The sequence below is a fragment of the Somniosus microcephalus genome, chromosome 3 (genome assembly GCF_052327205.1).
Source record: "Somniosus microcephalus isolate GS21.2 chromosome 3, FLI_Smic_1.0, whole genome shotgun sequence".
Lineage (NCBI taxonomy): Eukaryota > Metazoa > Chordata > Chondrichthyes > Squaliformes > Somniosidae > Somniosus > Somniosus microcephalus.
Window position 1 is genome coordinate 294,777,486 of NC_140989.1, and position 19,037 is coordinate 294,796,522.

The 19,037-nt window shown below is 43.3% G+C and overlaps 1 protein-coding gene across 1 annotated transcript in view; it reads right to left on the bottom strand.

The window, feature by feature from the left end:
- negr1 (neuronal growth regulator 1) overlaps nt 1-17,501 on the bottom strand; it is an 828,235-nt gene extending 810,734 nt beyond the window's left edge. The window contains exon 1 of the mRNA XM_085982785.1: nt 17,067-17,501. Coding sequence (XP_085838911.1) covers nt 17,067-17,239 — 173 coding nt within the window. The 5' untranslated portion in view covers nt 17,240-17,501. The remainder of the gene's footprint in view (nt 1-17,066) is intronic.
- Between the last annotated feature and the right edge of the window lie 1,536 nt (nt 17,502-19,037).

Consider the following 19,037-nt stretch of genomic DNA (forward strand, 5'->3'; position numbering starts at 1 on the left):
CTTTTACAATCAGTTTTTATATTTCTTGCTATTTTACTCATTCAATTTGCTCCCTTTTTATAATTTTTTTGGTCATCCTTTGCTGGTTTCTAAAGCTCTCCCAATCCTCAGGCTTACTACTATTCCCTCACTTAATTCCATCAGTTGATGATATCTCTCTGAGTACCTTCCATACTCTTATTGCTTGCTAGTAAAATGCTGCTAAATATGTTAATCAAGAAATGTTAGTTCATGGTCTAATGTCCTCTTTGATGTTTTTAAGCAAGAAGAGGTTAAATCATTCAGTCAATAACTTATAAGTATCCTATTTGGGGGTTGGTAGGGTAAATGTAAATATAAATATAACTTGGACTGGTTGAAGTATGAAGGTTTCAAGCAAGTCAAATTTAGGTATGTAGTACTTCTCTAAACAAGGACAGTAAATTACCACATGGTTCTTTTATGGGGAGTTACGGTAAAGAGGTTAAGGATTCATCGGATGCCCTCAAGCTATATTGGTTTACCAATCCCACCGTTCTTACAAGCTACTTTAGGCCTTATCATACCTGGGCCAGAAAGAGGAAAGAAGTTAATCAGGGATTGATTCCTGTGACTTCTGTTCTAAAGTGTACATTTGTCAGCCGTGGCTCAGTGGGAGAGGCTAGGAGTGAGCAGGTGCTGCTGGTTGCTTGATTACTGCAGGGAGTTGGAGTGAGTTTGTAAAGAGTTGGTGGTGGGTTTTTTCAGGTTTTAGGGTCTTCTTGGTCCATAAACAGCAGCCAGATGTTCCCAGGATGAATTTAATCAGGGGAGAAAATGTTGGGGGAAGGGAGAAAAAAAGGCCCAAAGATTTGGGCCGGGACCCCAGGAGGTTTGGAAAAGAAAACACGGTGGTGGTTCAGTGCGAGGATAAGGAGATACGAGCTTGGGATATTATCCAGGCGGTACGAGGGCTGCGGTGAGGGAAGCTGCTTTGCCTGTCGACCAAAGCCGAATGTTGGGTTCGAGGTGACGGTCAGTGGCCGAGAGGAGGTGGAAAGACTTTTACTCAGTTTGAAGGTTGGAGATAAGTTCTTGGAGGTAACTCTGCTATATTCAGAAGAGGTGGTGGTCTCATTCTTAAACCTGCCGGTTTATATTGAGGACGATGTGCTAATCAAAAAGTTGGAGTCGTGGGACATTAAAATTTGCTCAGCAATAAAGAGGAGATACTATCCAGGAACACGGGTAGCAGATGGAACCCGTTATGTAAAGGTGCGGTTCCCAGAGGGGGTGAAGTCATTGCCGTATAGCATGAAATGTGAGACAATGGAAGGAGTGCAGTTCTTCCGGGTGCTGCATGATAACCAGGTGAAGGTTTGTTATTATTGTCTTGGACACGACCATCTTGTAACTGTCCAGACTTGTACTGTTATAATTGCGGTGAGTCTGGACACATCGCTCGGAGCTGCAAGGCGGAGAGCTTTGGGGTGCGTCACAAAGGCCCCACCCGCTGTGAGTGTGAGACAGAAGGAAGCCCCTTGAGTGATGAGGAGATGGGAGAAGAAGCAGGAGGTGCGAGTGGAACGGCCGGAGGAGCGGAGTAGGCGGAGGACACAGCTGATGAATTGAAGGAGAAAAGAGCACAGGAAGAGGCAGAAAATTGCGGAGCAGTGAACAGTATGGAGATGGTGGAAAACACATCTAGTACAGTGGAAAAGGACAAAGACAGCAGAGGGCAGCACGGGTCAAAGGCACAGTTGAGCCATAATACGGTTCAGCTCTCCCTAAAGAATCTGTTGTCCATGGGGTGAGAGGAGGCGGGAGCGGGGTGCGTGGTAAATGTAAGTACTCCAAAGAAAGATGGGGAGTCGGACATCTCAGAGAGCAGGAAGGGGCAAGACAAGGAGAGGGTGCAAGAGGCAGGAGCCTTAAAGGGCAGCAGGACGGGAGCGGGGAGACAAAGACGCCAGAAGGGAGGAATATAGGTGCGCCATTGTCCCAGAGAGAGAAGTAACAGGGAGCAAGGGTCAGCAATGGAGATGAGGCCGAAGGGAGTGGCACTGTTGGGAAAACCACGATAGCAGGAAGCCTCTCTAAGGGAGATTATGGGGGCAATTTTGCCAATGGGGTGCTTTGGAGGCGGGACTGCTGCTTGACAGGTTTTAGTTCCGCCTCCATCGACTTGTGGCCAAACCACGCTATTTTCCCTTGATTGACCTCGTTAAGCCCGGTTACAGAGAACGTCAGCGTATGCAGTTTAATCTGTCAAAAATTTTTGACGGATGAATTGTCATCATTTGACAGCTCTGTGAAGCTGTCAAACACTGATATTCTATGTTGTTTGATGAATCCTTGTATTCAAGACTCATCAAACATCTTTTGTGAGCAGAAATTAGATGGTTGTTGCATCAGAGAATGCAGCAGCCATCTGTCATCTCTGCCGGTGAGATGCGAGGCTCTCCGCATCCCCAACTGTTGAAGCCTGCAGGAAGAAACAAAGGTAAGTAAACATTTTCTATCACTTTCCACTCACCTCACATACTTACCTCTCCATACTTGCACCCATCACTTACCTTCACAGTGCACTTTTGCACCCCTCCGACTCCCGCAGACCCACTGCTCGCCTCGGTGACCCTGGCGGGGTTTCCCGATGTCGGGAAGCCCGCGCCTCTCCTGGAAAAATGGGGATAATCCTCGTAACTGCCTGTAATCTACCTGTTAACAGGCAGTTAAGTGGCTGGTAATCCCCTTCCCGCCTCGAGGAGACGGGACCCGGCACGGATCGGCTACCCGCCTCCTGGGAAGATGGCACGGAGGCGGGTTGGGGGCAGGATAGGCACCCGCCCCCAGATTCTGCCATTTTTCCGGCAGTCCTACCTCCATACCCACCTCCCCAGGGCTGGCAAGATCGCGCCCTATATATCTGATGGGGAGCAGGGTTATGTATCTGACGCGGAGTAGGAACAGAAGGTTACAGAAGAGCTCGAGAGTGAGGAATCAGAGGGGGACAGAGACATGGAAGTGGGAGGTGGGGTGGCATCATGTGGAAAGGGAAAGGTTAGTGAGGGGAAGAAGGAGGGAGAAGGGGCAGCTCATCGGCCCAAACCTAATGCAAGGAAGAGGCTGAAACAGCAGGGAAGGTTCAAACAGAAGGTGAAAAAGAGTTGGAGGCTGCAGGAAAAAGCAACAGCTGCCCGAAAAGTTGGGAAGGAGCACAAGAGGAGGGAAGGGCCAGAGATTAAATGATGGGGAGATTATCAGGCATACTACCCTTATTCAGAGCCATGATTACATTGGTCTCGATTAATGTGAACCAACTGAGGGGTGAGAAGATATTGCAGCAGTTGTTGCAGTGTTTTAAAGGCACTGACTTGTGTCTGCAAGATACCTTTTGGGGTAAGGATATCCTAGAAAGAGTTCAGAAGGTTTGGAAGGGAGAGGTGTTTGCAAGTTGTGCAAACAATAACTGTAGAGGAGTGGCTGTTTTTGTGAGTCCGTCCATAAAAGAGAACGTTGCCTTGATGGACAAGGACACTGGGGGGAGATTTTTACGGCTAAAGGTAAAAATGGAGGAATTTAATTTCGATCTCTTTAATATCTATGCACCGAACGACCATTGGAAGCGTCACGAGTTTTTTTGGTGGTTATTCACTGAAGTGACAGAGGTGGAAAACCCTTGCATAGTGGGGGATTTTAATGTATTTTTATCTCGGATAGACATTTCAGCCCAGATGACCTTTAAGGATTGTGGCCTAGAAATTGAGTGCCCTTAGCGCCGATTTTGCGGCGCTAGAGGGCCTAGCGCTGCATTTGGCGCCGGCGCCGAAATTGCCTGGGGCCCTTACGCCGCGGTAGACCGGTAGCGCTGCGCCGGCACCGATGACGTCATCGGTGTGCGCAGCGTCCCGGTTGCCATGCCGACGGGCCCCAGCGCCGAAATTCAGTTGCGGCCGCCTCGCCCGTGACAGCCGCAACTAAGACTCTGGCAACAGAGTCTTACGAGTCTTTGCGCCGGCGCATTAAAGGCCCCGCGGCGGCCGGCCGCTTTCCCGCCGGCCGCCTGGCCGCAGCTCCCTCCCCGGACTTCCCACCCCCCCCCCGGAACAGAAGCAAGCCCGGCACTTGTCCGAGGTGCCGGGCTCATTTTTTAAAAGATTTTCGCGGGCCGCGATCGGGTGCAGGCAGCTCCTCCTTAAGGGAAGGAGGAGGCCTGCACTTCCCGAGCCTGCCGCACCGCATCGGGTGCCGCAGCGCCGGAATTGCGGCGCGAAACGGCAGTTAGCGCCGATTTACCGCCGCAAAGACCCTTCAGTAGCGCCGGCAGCCGTTTGGGCGCGGCCCTGCTGAATTTTTGGCGCGCGCAGGGGGACTTAGCGCCGGCACTAACTTCCGGCGCTAAAGCCCTGGCTAAGCCAAAACTCAATTTCTAGGCCAATAACTCCAGAGGGATGATTGTAAAAATGATGGCAAATTTAAATTTGAGAGACTTATGGAGGGATTGGAACCCCATAAAAAGGGAGTTCTCCAGAACAGCTTGGGTGGGTGATGTTTTAAAACAGAGCCGAATAGATTTTGTGTTAATGCGGAAAGGGTTAAGTTCTGAGGTGATGGAGATTTATTACAAAAAAGTATTTTGTAATGACCACTCAGCTTTGACTCTTAGGGCGCGATCTTGCCAGCCCTGGGTAGGCGGGTATGGAGGCAGGACTGCCGGGAAAATGACAGAATCTGGGGGCGGGTGCCCATCCCGCCCCCAACTCGCCTCCGTGCCATCTTCCCAGGAGGCGGGTAGCCGACCCGTGCTGGGTCCAGTCTCCTGGAGGGGGGAAAAGGGATTACAGCCACTTAACTGCCTCTTAACAGGTAGTTAACTGGCAGTTAAGAGGATTATCCCCATTTTTCCAGGAGAGGCGCAGGCTTCCCGATGTCGGGAAACCCCGCCAGGGTCACCGAGGCGAGTAGTGGGTCTGTGGGGATCGGAGGGGTGCAAAAGTGCGCTGTGAAGGTAAGTGATGGGTGCAAGTGTGGAGAGGTAAGTATGTGAGGTGAGTGGAAAGTGATAGAAAATTTTTACTTACCTTTGTTTCTTCCTGCAGGCTTCAACAGTTGGGGACGCAGAGAGTCTTGCATCTCACCAGCACAGATGACAGATGGCTGCTGCATTCTCCGATGCAACAACCATCTAATTTCTGCTCACAAAAGAGGTTTGATGAGTCTTGAATACAAGGACACATCAAACAACATAGAATGTCAGTGTTTGACAGCTTCACAGAGCTGTCAAACGACGACAATTCATCTGTCAAAAGTTTTTGACAGATGAAACGTCATACGCTGACGTTTTCTGTAACCGGCTTCCCCTTAATAGGCCTGCTAAGCCCGCTGGGCGGGCTTAACAAGGTCAATCAAGGGAAAATAGCATGGGTTGGCCTCAAGTTGATGGAGGCGGGACTAAAACCCGACAAGCAGCAGTCCCACCTCCAATGTGCCCCCATTGGCAAAATCGCCCCCTCAGAATTAAAGAAAGACTTGCATTTATATAGCGCCTTTCATGACCACTGGCCATCTCAACGCGCTTTACAGCCAATGGAGTACTTTTGAAGTGTAGTCACTGTTGTAATGTGGGAAACGTGGCAGCCAATTTGCACACAGCAAACTGCCACAAACAGCAATTGATAATGATTAGATAACTTGTTTTAGTGATGTTGGTTGAGCGATATAATATTGACTAGGACACCGGGGTTAACTCCCCTGCTCTTCTTCGAAATAGTGCCATGGGATCTTTTACGTCCACCTGAGTGAGCAGACAGGGCTTTGGTTTAACGTCTCATCCGAAAGGCAGCACCTCCAACAGTGCAGTACTCCCTCAGCATTACATTGGAGTGTCAGCCTAGCTTTATGTGCTCAAGTCCCTGGAGTGGGACTTGAACCCACAACCTTCTGACTCAGAGGCGAGAGTGCTACCAACTGAGCAACAGCTGACACTGTAGGAACAGCAGAGTTAAGATCGGTCCAGGGTTGTGGATTTTAAACAATCAATACCTGAAAGAAATTGCTTTTCAAGAAAGGATTTTAAATAGGATGAAGAATGCTCGGAAGGAACCTTTGTTCTTGAACGAAATAAGAGATTGGTGGGACAATTTCAAATATGAGGTAAACGTTTTTTCGATAAGTTATGGGAAAGAGAGAATGGCAGCTAACCGGCATCGAGAAGAGAATATAACCAAAAGGTTTACGGATGTCTGTAAAGCAGTTGACAGAGGGGATAAGGGAGCTGAGACAAAGTTCCTGATTTTAAAAGAAGAGTGGGAATTATTGCAAGCTGAAAAATGCAAGAGGGCCATTCTCCGTGCAAAGGCTAAAGATGCATTGGAGGGTGAAAGATGCACTAGATATTTTGTAGAACAAGAGAAGCTGCGACAGAGATTATCATTAATTGAAGAGTTGAAGGTTGGGGAGAAGATCATAAATGAAAGTGGGGAGATTTTAGAGGCTGCTTGCAGCTTTTGTCAAGAGTTATATACAAAGGAAGACATTTCCAAATTGGCGATGGAAAAGGTTAGTGCTTTTATTGAAGAGGGTTTAAAGGAGGATGAGAGAAGCATGTGTGAAATAGAAGTAGGGTTAGCGGAAATGAAAGTAGCAATAAGTGGAATGAAGGGGGGGACAAGCCCAGGGTCTGATGGATTAAGTGCAGAATTTTATGAAGAATTTTTAGAGATTTTAAGTCCATTGCTCTTAGAGGTTTTTAAGGAGATTAAAATTGAGGGAAGCCTGGCCCCATCTATGAGGAGAGGTGTCATAAGCTTACCTTATAAAAATAGAGACAGAAGGGATCTAAAGAATTGGAGGCCCATCACATTATTAAATGTGGATTATAAGATCTTGGCGAGGGTTATGGCAAATCGTATGAAGGAGGTGATGCCGCAGATAGTTTTGCCCTCTCAGTCCTATGGAGTCATAGGCCGAGACATCGCAGACTCTGTGGTCTCAATCCGAGGGGCGATAGAGCTCATGGAATAGAGTGGGTGGGAGGCTTATGTATTAAAGATAGATCAAGAGAAAGCCTTTGATAGGGTCTCTCGAGTTTTTATTGATGGTTTTGGAAGCATTTGGTTTTGGGGAAAATTGAATTCAGTGGATATGGATTTTTTATTCAAGTATTTTCCGATACAGAGGTCAGTGAGACAGGGTGGTCCTCTGTCCCCATTGTTGTACACACTGATAGCAGAACCATTAGGTTACATGATGCGAAAGGAACAAGGTTTGTTGGGATTGCGGTTCTCAGTTCTGGGCTGGTGTCGATGATACACCAATATGCAGATGACACAACCTTAACATTGAGAAATGGGGAGTCAGTGAGGAAAGCTATGGACGTAGTGGAGAAATATTGTAGAGCTTCAGGAGCCAGAGTGAATTATAGTAAGTCCCAATGCCTGGTTGCAGGAAGGGGTAGGGGGGAATGGTTGGAGGAAAGTCCCTTTAAGGTGGTGGAGGTTTTGGAAGTTCTGGGGGTGCATATGGGGTACAAGAAAAACAGGGATGAAGTGGATTGACTAAATTGGGAACCGAAGGTTCTGAAAATAAAAAAGATTTTGGGAAGATGGGAAAGAAGGTGGTTGAAAGTGCAAGGAAGAGTGACAGTGGTGTCCGCTCTCCTGCTATCTAAGCTATAGTACTTATTGACGGTGGAGGATATTCCTGAGTGGGCGGAAAAGTCCATCCAAGAGGCTTGTGTGAGGTTTTTATGGGAAGGGAAACCAGCCTTGGTGGCTTACAATACCATCATTGGACAGAGAAATCAGGGAGGACTCAATTTCCCAGATATTGATTTGAAGAAAAAATCCTTTAGAATCAAATGGATGAAGAGATTTCTTCAGAAGTCAAATACAAGTTTTTGGAAGAGTCATTTTGAGTATTTTAAAAAATGAAGTGAGATAGGAAGGCAGGGGATATTCTATATGGAATACAATAATATGTTTTTGAAATCGATTAAACCTCTCCCTAGGTTTTATAAGGGGGGTTGTAGAGACTTGGGCCCAATTTTTTAAAAAGTGTGCAGTTTATGCCCAAGGGTGCTGAGGAATTTTTAGAACAGCCCTTATTTTTGAACAGGTGGGTCAACATTGAAGGAGAGGTATTATTTAATCAAGCTTTTATAAAAGCTGGTATTATATGTGTGAAAGATGTATTATACGAGGTAATTCCAAGTTGGTTGCCGGAAGCGATAGTGAGGGACATGGTGTGGGAGGATGATCAGGAGGTAGAGGAAAAAGCAATTATGATCATGTATGAGAAGATTGTGAGGGCAATGCCACAGGATTGGATGGGAGAAATAAATGCGGAAATCTCCAAAGGAAGTAAAATGCGTCCTGCTTTTCCAAACTTTCTGCTGGAGAAAGGGGGAGAGTTGGTCCAATTTGACAACTGTAATACTTGAGATTTCTATGAGGTATTTAGAGAATGGAGATTCAAGACATCTGCTTGTCAGGAGTTTTGGCAGAGTATATACCCACAGCTGGACTTCAACAGGATTTGGAAGGGAGTGTGGGCGAATTTTAAATATCCAGAGTGGATTGAACTGGATTTCAAATTGGCTTGTAACCGGATTTTTACCATGACGGTCTTGTGTAAGATTGGGCGAGTGGTGGGGGCAACTTGCTCAGTTTGTGGGATACGGGAGGAGACTCTGCCCCATTTACTGGTGTTATGTCCGCCGTTAAATTATTTGAAGTACTATGTTTGACAGTTGAGAGGTTTTTTTGCTGGGTGGGGACTGAAGAGCGAGAATGGGAATCCCATGCGGCTCAATTTTGAGATGGGGATTGCAGGAGAGTCTGCCCGAGTCTAGCGGAGCGGCAATTAACTTAACGTTCAGTTTGGCTAGATTCGTGATTGTGTAGAAGGAATGCTCTGTTTTTTAAGGGGAGGAGAATCAATCTAAAAGAGTATTTTAAATATAAGCTAAAAGATTATACGGTTCTGTGGATGTTTTATTCAGAAAGGAATTTAAAGATAGTATTTTATGATCAATTTTTAAAGTACAATCGATTAATATGTGTTACGGGAGACAAATTAAACTTCAGGTTTTGATGTCAATATGTGGTGGAAGAATGGCTGTGCAGAGCGGCGGAATGGATTTGAATGATACAATGGAACGATCACAATGTTGTAAATGTTCTTAACGTTCAATAAATAATCTAATAGAAAAAAAGTGGGTAGCATTCTTGCTTCTGAGTCAGAAGGTTGTGGGTTCAAGTCCCACTCCAGAGACTTGAGCACAAAAAGAATCTAGGCTGACACTCCAGTGTGGTCCTAAAGGAGTGCTACACTGTCAGAGGTGCTGCCTTTCGGATGAACTGAGGACCCGTCTGCTCTCTCAGGTGGACGTAAAAGATCCCATGGCAATATATCGAGGAAGAGCAGGGAGTTATCCCCGGTGTCCTAGCCAATATTTAGCCCTCAATCAACATAACGAAAACAGATTATCTGGTTATTATCACATTGCTGTTTGTGGGTCCTTGCTGTTCGCAAATTGGCTGCTGCATTTCCCACATCACAACAGTGACTACACTACAAAAGTACTTCATTGTCTGTAAAGCACTTTGGGACGCCCGGTGGTCGTGATGTAAAGGAAATAGCCATATTCCAAGAGATACACCATCCTATGAACAGATTTCTGATATTATTAATACATGACATACTGGGTTTAAAAGTCTGGAAAGCCTCGGTGACACAGGCTGTCAATACAGGCTTCTGAGATAAGATGAAGTGTTAACACAAAAGTTGTAAACACCACACAAGCTTTTGAAATGGGAATTGATTGTTAATACTGAGACAATAGCCCTGTTGAAACAGCAGGCTGGAGGTTCCTCTATGTCTGAACATTGGAACCAACACAATAGCAATGCCCAAGTAAAGTGTTAAAAACTAACACTTCAAACAGGAACACAGAATATTAAAAAACCATGTGCCTTTATAAAAGTAACATCAAATAAGACAGGAAACACGATTATATATGCAACCAGTTGAAGTAGCTAAGAAATGCAACAAACACCCTAGTTGAAGTGTCTTTGATTTACATACTGTAAAAGGTACAAACAGAACACTTTGAAAATATGATATCAATAGATGACACCAAGCAATCACATTGTGTTTGTATTGAAAATGGAATAGTTAGAAGACACGACATCTGATTATAACCAGCTAGGTGATTTTAGAATTGAATGGAAGACCTTCGATAAAAATGACATCAAAGAGATAAATCTGTTGTAGCCATTTTAAGATAAGTTTTTGGAACACCTAAAGGTAGAGACATAATTATGAATGCAGCAGCTAAATTGACAGTAAGAATAGAAAAGAATTCAACAGATGATGACTAGAGATAATTAGCTTACATCAGCAGAAAACTTCAAAGGATTTACTACTGCAAAAAGGATATAAAAAAATAGAGCTTTTCAGATGGAAAGTCAGAAGTTGCTGGAAAGGGCAAGCGATTCTCAACTTCAGAGGCACGCTCTGTAAGTTTTTAATTCTTTGAGTCTCGGGGATCAAAAAGGTACTCTTATTTGATTTTGGTGGATATTCTGGATTAAGAGTAATAGAAATGTAAAAATGTACGAAGTTAAGATTTGAGAATAATGATCTCAGAATAAGAAATGTAAGCTATTTGTATTTTGAACTGTTAAAGTTGTGATTGACTCAACAGCTGTTAATTGTATGTCGACTCTTAAATAAATCTATATATTTTTAGAATTGTCTCAAGTCGTATTTCTGTATCAAACTCGCAAACTCAATTTCTGTACACTCTTTTCTAAGGAGTTGCAGAATTCTTGGGGTGGGGGGGGGGGGGGGGGGTTCCGGACACTCATAATATCCGGAAGGTTTCAGTCTAGTTAAATTTATTAAAAGTGCTATCTGGAGGACGGTAACATCTTTACGTCGTTCCTTTCCTTTAGAGAGAGATAGCCTGGACCTTTAGACCCAATTAAGTGTCTTATAGAATTCGGCTTTCTCTAACTTTAGTTGAAGGTGAACGTCTGGGGAATACGCCTGATCTGGGGTAGCCCGAAAAGGGCTAGGACTAGTAATTATCCCTTCAGTGAAAGGTGCTATATAAATGCAAGTCTTTCTTTATGTGTGGATTTTGAGTGAGGACAGGATCATGTTATGTCTCCTATGGATGAATAGCCGACTGCACTCACTGATCAGGCTCACATCTGACAAATTAACTCAGATCCAGAGAGCATCCACAGAACCATGAACATGAAACAGCATCTTCAGGAGAGGAAGGGAGAAAATTGAAGGTAAAAAAAAAATCAACCAATCAACACTGCAATTCTATGTTCAACTGAAATAACAGTATTCTGTTGGCAAAAAAAAGCAATCCAGTGCCACTAATGTTAAAAGCTACATACTTCTAAAATGTATTGCTTCCCCTGCCTTTACAAAGCATGTAAGCTCACTGGTTCGTAATTCTATAATATTTTGAAACCCATTTAATAAAAAGATAGAACTGAGTGAGATTTAATATTATTCCAGTGTTCCTACTTAGTCAGTGCGTTTGCTACGCTGTTTGTAAAAGTCTAAAATTCTTGACATGAATATAGTTAAAAAGGTGTTTTATGCTGAAGTCAAAAGATTGTATAATACAGTACCTTGCTGAATATTTTTTTCCGAATTACATGGAACAATTATGACATTAATTGACCATTAGAAAATAGAAACTTCATTATAAGGAAACACTATAATCTTATAAAAGGGCATGGCAAACCTATTTTCCTTTGTTTGCCCCAAGCAATACGAAACAATCCACTTGTAGTGCTCACCAGCTGTAATTTGAATGCAGAGCTCGAATCCAAAATATCAGAACCACATTGCACTGAACTATATTTAGGCAGCCACTTGTGGTGCTCACTACGTCAAAACTAGAGCCTGATAGCACTGAACGGCACTAAAATTAAAAAGAAATTCCTCATCACAGCACTGCAGCTGTGTGATTTTTGACTGCCCATAGTTTACAGCGGTTGCCATGAAACCAGCAAATGCCCAAGTCCTGGCTGTCAGATTTTACAGCAATTGACACAGCTGAACACACTGAAGTCCTATGGTTTACGGCATTTGTATCAGTTTTGAAATGCAATCTTCATCGCTATAAAGATGTTCTCCACATTAAAATATATACAAAGAGGAGGAAAAAGAAGAAAAAGAAACTGATGTAATCTGTTGGAGGATGATTCAACTTCAGCTCCTATGTTGAGCTGGATACAATGCTCATTCTGGCTATTTGCCAAACCGAACTCGAGACCCGGCTTGTACTGAAATCCGATTTCAATTGGAATATGTTTTGAAAATATCTTTTTACCATGTACGTGTATGGTATATGACTGTCATGACAAAACAGTTACACGCACCCATTCCAGCTCTTCTCCATTCCATTGATGACTGCGCCATTTGAAAGTTAAAATGATTCTTTGGTCTGCCCAAAATTTCAACTGATAACTGCTGCCCCATTATCCTTCTGACCAAACAGACCAAGGAGATCTTGGCTTCAATTTCACGCTAGCTCGGCTAGGTGGTGTCCAATTATCATCAGTTCTCAGTTACATTGTAACTGCTAAGTACAGCTTGGGGGGTGGGGAATTAACTGCTTTCACAAACCATACTGTCAATCTGTGGACATCAGGTGTGGGTAAGGTAGCCATCTCTGGTTGGACATATTCCTGGAGATTTCACTACAGTCCCACTGCCCCGCCCCCCATGCTCCTATCATTGCCTGTCCAGCATATTAATCCTCATGGCACACCATCTTCCCACACCATTGGACTCTCCCTGACTCAATGGATGATTCTTGACTGTCAAGCAGCCTTTATTCCCCAATTATTATATTATTGTAACTAATAAACAAAAGTATTCAAAGAATATTAAAAGAAACCACACACTTTTTATAATGCTCCTATGATTTTTCTCCTGGGTTGCTCACAGCAGTGTCCTGGAGATTAATCTTAAATTCCTAGAGACTCCAGGACAATATATTCAATGACCCAGCCTCCACAGCTCTCTGGGGAAGAGAATTCCAAAGATTCACAACCCTCAGAGAAGAAATTCCTCTTCATTTCCAATTTAAAAGGGTGTCCCTTATTCTGAAATTATGCCCTCTAGTTTTAGATTCCCCCACGAGGGGAAACATCCTCTCTGCATCTACCCTGTCAAGCCCCTTCAGAATCTTATATGTTTCAATAAGATCCCCTCTCATTCTTCTAAACTCCAATGAGTATAGGCCCAGCCTGCTCAACCTTTCTTCATAAGACAACCCCTTCATCTCCGGAATCAACCTCGTGAACCTTCTCTGAACTGCTTCCAATGTAAGTATATCCTTCCTTAAATAAGGAGACCAAAACTGTACGCAGTACTTCAGGTGTGGTCTCACCAACGCCCTGTACAGTTGTGACAGGACTTCCCTACTTTTATACTCCATTCCCTTTGCAATAAAGGTCAACATTCCATTTGCCTTCCTAATTACTTGCTGTACCTGCATGCTAACTTTTTGTGATTCATGTACAAGGAACCCAAGATCCCTCTGTAGGGACGTTACATTTGCTGTTTTCCAGTCCACTGGGCCTCTCCAGAATCCAGGGAATTTTGGTAGATTACAACCAATGCATCCACTATCTCTGCAGCCATCTCTTTTAAGATTCTCGGACACAGGCCGTCGGGTCCAGGGGACTTGTCCACCTTTAGTCCCATTAGTTTGCCTAGTACTTTCTCTCTAGTGATAGTGATTGTTTTAAGTTCCCCCCCACCCCAATAGCCGCTTGATTATCCATTATTGGGATGCTTTTAGTGTCTTCTACCGTGAAGACCGATACAAGATATTTGGTCAAAGTCTCCTCCATTTCCCCGTTTCCCATTATTAATTCCCCAGACTCATCCACTAGGGGACCAATGTTTACTTTAGCTACTCTCTTCCTTTTTATATACCTGTAGAGCATTCAGACCTGCAGCTGTACTCCTGTTTCTACCTCTGGTTCTTGTTGCAAGGTCCTACTGGAGAGCGGATCTGTGCAGGAAGTGCACCCAGATCATACAGATAACCCTGGCTTAGAAATTTGCAGGTACTTTTCTCCTCAAAGGTGCAGCGCACCTCAGATGTGCTATGACCGTTAGGTGCCCAGCATTGGCCCTCAAAAAGAGGAAGATCTGTCTTACCATCTCAATTAACACAGGTAGAATACCTACTTGGGAGAGGTACCATGAAACTATACCCCAGTATCAGTCTGCTGTCAGGAGAGGAGAGGAGAGAAAAGAAAACTGAAGAGGAAGAACATTTTTAAAATCTCTTTCAGTAGGTTTCATTTGTTAAAAAATAAAAGATCTAACCTAGGCATCATCATCATTATCCTCATCCTATGGATAGAAGTGGTTTTAAAAACTAACTGCAAGAGAAGGAAAATGATCTTATTTTAAATAATGGGATATGTTGCATTGCTTAAATACCTTGATATGCCGTACAATTGGGATTGAGATATATTTGAGAAAGATTTTTATTACAGGTGGACACCTTAAAATAGAACTTTTGTTTTGGCTTACTGTTGCTTTAAAAGAGGGAAAAAACATAATCCTTTTTATAATCATGTTCGATTCCGAGCTCAGCTTCTGATCTAAGATTCTCCCCATCACGAATATCGCCTACTTCCACCTTTACAACACCGCCCACCTCTGTCCCTACTTCAGCCCATCTACTGCTGAATCCCTCATCAATGCCTTTGTCACCTCCAAACACAATTAGTCTAATGCTCTCCTGGCCAGCCTCCCATCCTCCTCCCTCCATAAGCTGCAGCCGATCCAAAAGTCTGCTCGTGCATCCTATCCCCCACCAGATTCTGCTCATCCATTACGCCTGTACTTGCCAACCTATGTGAGCTCCCGGTACCCCATGGCCTTACTTTTTCTTTGTCTCTGTAACTTCCGCCAACACTACAACCCCTCTCCCCGAACTTTCCCTTTCTCTAACTCTGGCCTCTTGTGCATACCGCCCCCCTTCACCACACCACTGTTAACTGCACTTCAGCCGTCTAGGCCCCTTACTCTGGGATTCCCTCTCTAAATCTCTCCATCTGTTCACCTTCCTCTCACCCTTAAAGGCCCTTCTTAAAACCCAGCTCTTGTACTAGGCTTTTGGTTGTCCCTTCTGATATCTTCTTCATTTGTTGCAGCATCCACCTTTATCCTTACACCTGTGATGCGCCTTGGGACATTTTTTTTATGTGAAAGGTGCTACATAAAAGCAAGTTATTGTTGTTTTACTTGTCAAAACCGATGAATAATACTTATTTAGAAGTTTATAAACTCATAAATTTTGAAACTCAGATCAACCTTATAAAATTGTAATCTAGTTACGGAATGCAATTGCAGCCCCAAACTAATAATCTTTAAGGTTAATTTCCTTAAATAGCTTCTTACTGTACTGTTAGTGGGCTCCATCTAGAAATATGAAATATAGTTGTATATGGCCAGCCAAATAATAAATGGTGTCATCGCGCTTGGTAAGGATGCAGCTAGGAGAATCATATAGTAATACCACATTCAAAAAATAGTCATTAGGGAAAGAAAACAAAGCACAACAGAATGCAGTTGAATTTTTGGCACGACAGAGAATGCTGCATTTTAAGTAAATTTTATGCAATAAGAAATATCTATTATATCATAGTATTGGTGCTCATTAAATTCTTAAAATACAATTCATATGAGAGACCGAGTGGAACTCCCCCTCCTATGCTTTCCCCATTAGGTGTACAGCATTGCTGTGCTTCCCCCTTCATTTGAGAAGGTGAGATAATCTAGACATGGAAAGATGTCAATGCCACCCTGTGATTGGCCAAAAGGAGGTGCACTACTCCAGGACAGAACTGGTCCTGCCAATTATTCTTCCTCTGAGGATTCCATTACTAAGAGCTCAATCTAGCACCCCAACCAAAAGCTGATAGAATTTAATCACTGAATGTTAGGAAATTCAAATGACTAGGATTTATACTCAGTGCTCAGGATTCACATTTTCTGCTGCTAACCATCAGGCTGCTGATAATTATGATATATACTGCACAATTAAACATTTTAACATTTAGTCCCACATTGTTTTGATTATCAGGATAATAAAGAATGATGTGAAACTTTAAAAATACTAAAAAATGTTGAAAATGCTTTTAAGATATGCTGTATTGTTAATCAGCCAGACCTTACTGCACTGTCAGTTGGGGTGTAACGAGATTAGCAATACAGAAAGATACATTTAAAATCAATGTTTTTTATTCTTTGCTATATGTGGAACCAGCATAATGTGCAAATCGCTTGCGTGAGTGCATAAGTACAGCACAGTGTGTACTTCTGAAGTTATCAGCAATGCATTATAAAGTAAGAAAATAAAAGGTAATTTCATATTTCTGCTTTGGAGATTGAATGATGGGCAGTGTCTGTGTCAGAATAATGATGACAATTAATAGTATGATATCTGTTCTGCTCATTTATTTTTGTCTGTAGGTGGGGTAGCAAATAAAGGGTGTGGCATAATGAAGTCTGGCTAAATTCAAAATACAACTCTTACAGGTTAACTATTAATGCTTCATACTGTTATAATACTTCTGCAAATTAAATACAATTTATTGCATCCAATGACAGTATTTTCTCATTCCAATTTCATTCAAAAAGACAGGTCCAAAGATCCAAAACTCACGAATGAAACAGGCGCGAAAAAATTGTGATGATCTTAATTCTTACGAGTGAGAGCAGTGGAGGAGCAACGTCGGGCTGAGATGTAAATTCGTTACACAGTGCAGTGCAATGCATGGTACGAACCGTTCGTAGTCTATCTGTGTGATATATAATCTTTTTTCAAACTATATCCTCTGGGAACTATGAAAACACACAGCGGTGTAACAGAGAATACAACAGATTGGTCAGCCATGTGCAACTTAAACCTCCGCCCACCACAACATCCAGAACGCAGCTTTTTCTCTCTACCGGCAAAAGAGAGAAATAAAGCTGCCAAAGTGTGTAAATAACATGTTTTCCGTTCGCACGATGCCTGTCACAGGTTGTTCTTGCAGCCCTACCTGAGGATGGCCGTGTCTCCCTGTCGCACCATGATGTTGTCCACAGCTGGCCAGGGGAAATCCACACTCTGAGCTGCCGGCAGGCATGTGGGCAATAAGCAGCAGAGGCTCAGCAGCACAGCCGCCAACCACTGACCGGAGGCGCACGGAGAAGCATCCTGCAGGCTGTCCATAGCTTCTTCCCCCCCCTTTTCACACAAAAATCTGTCAAAATCCTCTATTTTTCTCCCCTCTTCCCCCCCTTCTCCCTCTGTCTCTCTCTGCCAAGCGAAGGGAGTTTTGCTCTGGCGCTGCCTGACTCTAAAGTACTAGCTCTTTATTCTCCAGTGGCTTCCACATCATCAACCGACGAACTGATGTAAAATGCGTGTGTGTGTGGAGAGAGAGAGGGAGGCAGCAGACAGCCCCAGGCTCTGATCCAGTTGCCATGGCCGTTGCCCAGGCAACATGTCCGACTGACTGGGAGCACCGAGCATTAAAGGTAATGCTGTATTTCACCCACCAGCATCGGCATGACAACTAATAAACGCTAAAATAACCTTTAAAAACAATCACCCATAGATGCAAAAAAGCTCAATACCGACGTCATATTTAATCTCGCACCTTTTTATGAAAATGCTGTAGAGCTGCGTCACAATTTGCAAAGAAATGTTAAAATGATTCTGAATGCTGTAAAATTCTAACTTCTTTATTTTTAAATGTGCAAAATACAAGCTTGCTCAGTGCCGGAAGGTTTTACTCCTCAGTATATCTCCAGGCCCATATAATGCAACCTCCTAAGGCGCCAGCACCTCTCAAGCAGCCTATGAAGGGAGTGGAGAGAGTCCTGCTTTAGCAGGAATCAACTCAAATACCATTAAAAGATCAAAAGTGCAAAAAGCTGTGTAAAAGGTTGATAAAACAATGAATGAGTTTAACATTATTTATTACCATGAAAATGAAGAATCGGGCTAGTACTTGTTTTTTCTGTTAGGCTTGAAAGAAAAAAATTAGTTTAAGAAATCATAACAATGTGAGCTAGCTAAGTTAATATTAGTTAGTACAGTTATTACCCAAGATGTTTCTGATTGTATGGGTGTTAAGTCAGCTCCCTCACTCTGAGGCACAGTCAGTCCTCTCTGCTCCTATTCACCTGTAGAGTTTAAATAGCAATATTATTCATTTTAAAAATACATTGTAAGAAATAGGATATAATTAAAGGGCATTGTTGGGATAAAATATTTTACAAAATATTTTGCCATGTTTGAAAACCGGTCCTGTACAATGATGCCATTGTGGCACCTATCGCATCCAGTGCTACACATTTATTTGTAATCGCAGTCTTAATAAAAATGAAAGTAAGATTACACTGTGAAAGTTCATGCATCTCCTACAGAAAGACTTGGCAGTGAGCTAGTGTTATTTTGAAAGTGGGCTGTAATAAGCTGGCTCATGAACTGAGCCTACCACCAAGACTCCCCACTGAGACAATAATACCCTTTAATCACAATTCTTTTGTAACTGATTTATTTTAATTAGGGATATAGATATACTAAATTTACCAATCCTTCTACTAATCCTGGGAGTCAGTAAGATTTGTAGCTGATATGTTGAACTCCAATGCTACCCCTCCAAATCTCCTGAGATATTGAAGGACTCCCTACTTCCATCAGCGATATGCTTGTTTTTCTTCTGTGCTTCTAATAACTCTGTTGGCAAAGGCACTGGTCAGTTTGGAGCTGAGCCATTCAAACCAGAAACGTCTCATCCTTGTATTATCCTTGGTCTGTGCTAAATTAACTGATGTCAAAGTGTCAGCTGTGGCTCAGTGGTAGCACTTTAGCCTGAGTCAGAAGGTTGTGGGTTCAAGGACCACTCAAGAGTCTTGAGCAGAAAATCTAGGCTGACACTCCAGTGCAGTACTGAAGGAGTGCTGCACTGTCGGAGGTGCAGTCTTTCAGATGAGACAGTAAACCGAGGCCCTGTCTGTCC